At 49.7% G+C, this 5,169-nt stretch overlaps 1 protein-coding gene across 1 annotated transcript; it reads left to right on the forward strand.

Moving 5' to 3' along the window:
- The first annotated feature begins 1,890 nt into the window (after window positions 1–1,890).
- Window positions 1,891–4,743, forward strand: LOC308198913 (regulator of G-protein signaling 2-like). Its single transcript, XM_080602158.1, has 5 exons — window positions 1,891–2,035; window positions 2,148–2,249; window positions 2,360–2,421; window positions 3,177–3,343; window positions 3,761–4,743. Exons 1-5 carry the CDS (start codon window positions 1,923–1,925, stop codon window positions 3,953–3,955), a joined length of 639 nt encoding a protein of 212 aa, XP_080458284.1. The 5' UTR covers window positions 1,891–1,922; the 3' UTR covers window positions 3,956–4,743.
- The last annotated feature ends 426 nt before the right edge of the window (window positions 4,744–5,169 follow it).

A 5,169-nucleotide genomic window follows, 5' to 3' on the forward strand; every position in this document is an offset into this window, starting at 1 on the left:
CAGCTTCCAAACAGCAGGTCCTCAGGTGTGCTACGGGGAAGCTCCCAAAGTATAAATGCTTAACCAAACCTTACTGCAGCTTATGAGACTTTGAAGTTGTCTCATCCCCCTGTTCCGCAGCACATCCCTCCTTATGTCTCTCCCATGGTCACCAGTTCCGTACCCTTGCAATTACTGCCTGATTTTCCCACTACCCTGGATGTTTCCCTCTAATCAGTTTTGCATACCTCACACACCTGTCAAGCCTGTAACAATTACCCATTCCTCACACAGACTGTTCTCTCTCTCCCTTGGAGCTTCCCTGCAGTTTCTCTTCCCCCCAGTTCCATGTTAGCTGTGGATCCTGCTTCCTAGGAGAGGTCGGTGCGTTTGTCCAGCGAACAAGTACAAAACCCCAAAGCTCACCAGGTTACAATTGGTAGCACGCCCCTAAATCCAGGGCAGATGTTCAAAGAAAAGGAACTCAAGGAGAATCAGGGCAAAAGAAACTTGAAGCCAGCACTGAAAGTGGGGAAACCTCCTACAAATGAGGGAGATGAGGATGTACTGAGCACTGTGGCATCGCAGCACTCAGGTGAAGGAAACTCTCCTTGCAGAGCATGTGGTCCTTTACATAGGCTCTGCTATGTCAAGGCCCAAATGAGGCCCAGGGCTGAGTTTCGAGCTGTTTCTTTACTCGGAAGCAGCCTGCCTGCCCCTAGCAGGGGCTGCGTGCTGTGAGTTTCACACGTGCAGACGATGCCCCCACCCTCATGCGTTGCAGGCAGCCCCTGGCCAGCTCCTGCCCAAACCATCTGCAGCTGCACAGCTCGCCGAGGCGGGCGATGATTTTAATGCCTGGAAGCGAGCCAGCACGGCTCCGTCCCTCACGCAGGCCCGGGCTGCCCTCGGCCCGTCTTGGCAAGTTCCTGTCAGCAAAGGTGCTGGTGCCCTTATGGCACTTGGCGCCTCACCGCCACTAATATTTCCATATCCCCTCCCTCCCGGGGTAACAGCCTCGTAATAATTTCCCGTAACAACTTTATATATGAGGTACGAGGCTAAAGGGCTACCTGCTGCAAAAGCCCTTTGGTAACGCGTAGGGGATGGGACTTGATTTTTGTACCAGAGCCCCTACACGTCTTGCAAAGGACTTACAACTAGTGCTGAAAAGCATCCTTGTGCAAGTGTGCTCACAAATCAAACAGGATCCGCTTGCCCTGCGTATATCTCACCTGAGGCAAAACGCCTTTGCACAGCTTTGTGCATGTTCTGCGAGCAGGGGATGTCAGCCTGGGGGCTGGTTCCCTGGGAGGGGCAGGGGGTGCTGCCGCAGCCCCGATGCTGCAGGGCTGTGCTGAAGTCAGGTCTTTGGGAAACGAGGAGTCTGCAGCTGCTCTTGTGGGGCTGCAGGACAGGAGGGTGGTGCTGCACGCTGCACGGGGCCGCAGAGCCGATTTAGGGGCGGCAGGCTGCGAGGAAAGGGAAGCCGCCCCCCAAACGTGCGGCCATCCCGCGGCGCGATAGGGGCGGCCCCTTGTCTCTTGTTTGTCCGCTTGCCTGTTCGGCGTGCAGGCTGCGCGCTAAATCTCCTTGAAAAATTCCCTTTAAAAAAAAAAAAAACACAACAACAACAAAAAAAAACAAACTCGCCCCTCCCAAAAAAGAGAAAAAAGAAAAAAAAAAGGAAAGGAAAAGAAAAAAAAGAAAAGAAAAAAAGGGGAAAAAAGGGGAAAAAGGGGGAAAAAAGGGAAAAAAGGGAAAAAAGGGAAAAAAGGGAAAAAGGGGGATCCCCACTTCCACAGGCCGGGCGGGGCCGTGCCGCTGTGGGCGTGGCCTAGGCGAGGGGGCGTGTCCGCCCCGAGGGGCGTGGCCGGGCCGGGGGCGGGGCCCGCGGGCCTATATAAGGGGCGCGCGGCGGCCGGCGCGGCAGTGGCGGTGCGATGCAGAGCGCGGTGCTGCTGGCGCTGCGGCCCGGCGGGCGGCACTCGGAGCGGGGCGGGCGGCGCCGCGGGGAGCTGGAGGAGGCGGAGAAGGGCCGCATGAAGAGGACGATGTGAGTGTGCCGCCGGCGGGGAGCGGTGGGGATGGGGGCAGGGCTGTCGGGGGAGGTCGGGTCCCCTCCGCTGGGTGCTCCCGGTGCTGAAGGCGCTTCTCCCTTCTCCCAGCATTAAGGACTGGAAGAAGAGGCTGAGCTACTTTCTGCAGAACTCTTCCACTTCCACCAACATGAAAGCCAATAAGGGGGGGAAGCACCACGCCTACTTCAGGTAAGTTACGGCCGGTTCTGCTTAAATAACTCCAGTATTGCACAAAATTAAAAAAAAGAAAGACTAAAGCTTCTGGAGCAGATCCTGATGTTCTCTGTGGCTCTCTGCAGGCCTTCCCCTGAAGAAGCTCGGCTGTGGTCAGAAGCCTTTGATGAACTCCTTGCTAATAAATGTAAGTTTGTTTTCAAACTGTAGCATTTAACACTAAAATGATGGGGAACTTTGTGTCTTGAAGAGATTGCTTCCCTGCACGTCGGCGTTGTGCCTTGCTTTGTAAACCAGTATTAAAACTTTGAAATTCCCCTGCTGTGGAGTATTCTTGTCCCAGAGGTAGCTGTAAACTGTGTAGTTAAACCATACCTGTTAGCTTGGCTTTGCCAAAGGCTGTGCGCTGTGCTCTCTGTTTATCTAAGACAAATGCATTAAAACTTGGGAAGGGTTCTGCAACAAGGTTCAGTGCTCTCCAGGTTTTGCTGTAGCTCTACAAGGAAGAGCACACAACAGCAGAGCAAAAGAGACTAAGAAATATTACTGTTTGCTCTTTGAACCGTTGAGTCATCCTTTCCATTGCAAGAAGGATTCCAGGGGGTTGTAGCCCCGTCATAAATATTTACTCCAGTCTGAAGGTTAATACAGGAGATCCCATCTAGAGATTTTTTTTATGCATGGGGGCATCACAAAAGGGAGCACAATGACTAGAAATGCCTTTCATTTGTGTTTCATTAAAAATGACTAACTTGAAGCCTGCCAAGCTGTTAGGGCGTTAGTCTGCTTTCATACGTAAAAGCAGACTTTTCATTGCCATCCCAGAAAGAACCAGATCAGAAACAGAGCAAAGTGTTTTGGTAGGAACAGATGTGATAAATGGGTAAATTCAAGATGCCTGAAATACTTACTTGATGCATTTTTTTCCCCTCCTTTCCCTAGATGGTCTTGCTGCTTTCCGAGCCTTTCTGAAGTCTGAGTTCTGCGAAGAGAACATTGAGTTCTGGCTGGCCTGCGAGGACTTCAAGAAAACCAAGTCACCCCAGAAGCTCACATCAAAAGCAAAGAAGATCTACAATGATTTCATTGAGAAGGAGGCTCCCAAAGAGGTAAAGAAAACCTATTTAAACATAACTGCCCTCCCTGTTCTATGAAATTTTGGCCCTACTTTATTTCTCTGAACTCCTTTTGAGACACAGATGTCTGAAATGCATCATACGTGTCTCACCAAATACAACTCCCCACTAACTGCCTTTTCACCAAGTTGGAATATGGCACAAAGAGCATTTCAGGGAGTTCCCATCTAAGCTGGGGAAAACCAATGGTCTCATTGAACACCTGTACAACTGCTTGAGTTTAGCACTGAAAGATAGTATCATCTGAATTACTTCGGGTTTTTGCATTAAAGAATTTTCTTAAAGGAAACTAACCCTGTACTAATAGGATCTTTTAACCTCTTCAGAAATTTTGTTGTATTATACTTGTTTGAATTCAGTTCTCAGAAGTAAATGTCCTTTCTGTTTCAGATAAATATAGACTTCCAAACCAAGAACATAATCGCGCAGAACATCCAAGAAGCTACGCATACTTGCTTCAGCGCAGCACAGAAGAGGGTTTACAGCTTAATGGAAAACAACTCGTACCCCCGGTTTTTGGAATCTGAGTTCTACCAGGAGCTGTGCAAGAAGACACCTATCACCAGAGCTGCCCAAGGGACATGAGCTGTGGAGCTATGAGCTTGCTCTTCGCAAGGAGAAGCCTTTTAGTCACTGAGGAAGCAAGCCACAGCTGACCTGAAAGACCGAGGTACTGAGTACTCAGTCTGTTTTCCACGGTGCAAAAGGACAACTACTGACTTCAGTGAAAGCTGATGGTAAAGAATGACATTGTCAGAGGGCAGCAGAAGTGTGCCAGGCAGCTGCTGGCAATGCACTTATCTGAGTGCTGCAGTGGAAAGGTGCCTCCATGCCTCAGACTGAGCTGTGCAGTGTAAAGTCCTTGTCACAGCTGTGGTGTTGATAGAGCAGGTCAGAACAGGGCTTCCTTGTTGTAAACAGAAGTGGCTCTGTACAGTTGGGCAGTGCTGGGAACTTGAGTTGGGTATTTATTTTTCCTAAACATCAACCAGTATTGCTGTCATCAGTCACTTGGTATTTTAACACCGGTTGTGTAAACTGACACCACTTGAAAAGAAATGCGTTGGGTTTGTGTGTGACTTGTAGACACTGCTACCACCGTCACTACGCTGTGCGAAGTGAGGAAGGGAGATCCCCCTGTTCCCAGAGGGACAGGTTGTACAGCTGAGCATCCAGGGCTGGGTTGTGCCAGCAGGGCTGCACAAGGCCAGACAGAGGGCAAAACTTGGCCACAGCGAACAGGAGCTATGTAGTACTATATTTAAAGGTGGGTTAGGATTGTGTTGAATTCTGCAATAATGTCATAATTCTGTCTCGAGGACAGCAAGCTTCAGTGAAGTCTTACTGTTTTTAATAAACTATTTTGATACAAAGCTGCTTTTGTTGCTTGTTTTGCACACACAGATACATGGTCTGGCACTGGATGGGGTGTTCTGCAGTAACCCTTCTCATGGGGGTGATCTCCAGGCTAGTTTTTAAGCTGTTAGCTCCTAATCTACCAGGCAGGTTGTTTTCAGCAAAGTAAAAATCCTCAGAGCCTGAAAGCTTAACAGGGGCGATAAATTTCAGCGCATCCTGTTTTAACTACCTCCCCATGGAAATAATCTCTTAGATGGTGCAGTTTGCATGCAGGGCTAGGAGTGATGACAAATCAACCAGAAAACAGCAGCAGCATTGCTGCTGGAGCTCAAAGGCCCAGGATGCTCCCTGGAATACAGGTACCTGTACTACTGCAGCAGTACAGCTGCTCAAGCAGGACCTGATTTTTCAGGCTGCAAACCTGTGCAGTGTCAGTGGAG

Source organism: Anser brachyrhynchus (assembly GCF_964034855.1).
Source record: "Anser brachyrhynchus genome assembly, chromosome: 8".
NCBI lineage: Eukaryota > Metazoa > Chordata > Aves > Anseriformes > Anatidae > Anser > Anser brachyrhynchus.

Bases quoted from the DNA above. Each gene is read 5' to 3' on its own strand.
- LOC308198913 (XM_080602158.1), top strand. From the start codon at position 1,923: ATGCAGAGCGCGGTGCTGCTGGCGCTGCGGCCCGGCGGGCGGCACTCG. The intron at 2,036-2,147 runs GTGAGTGTGCCG...CCCTTCTCCCAG, and splicing joins GGCCGCATGAAGAGGACGAT to CATTAAGGACTGGAAGAAGA. The intron at 3,344-3,760 runs GTAAAGAAAACC...TTTCTGTTTCAG, and splicing joins AGAAGGAGGCTCCCAAAGAG to ATAAATATAGACTTCCAAAC.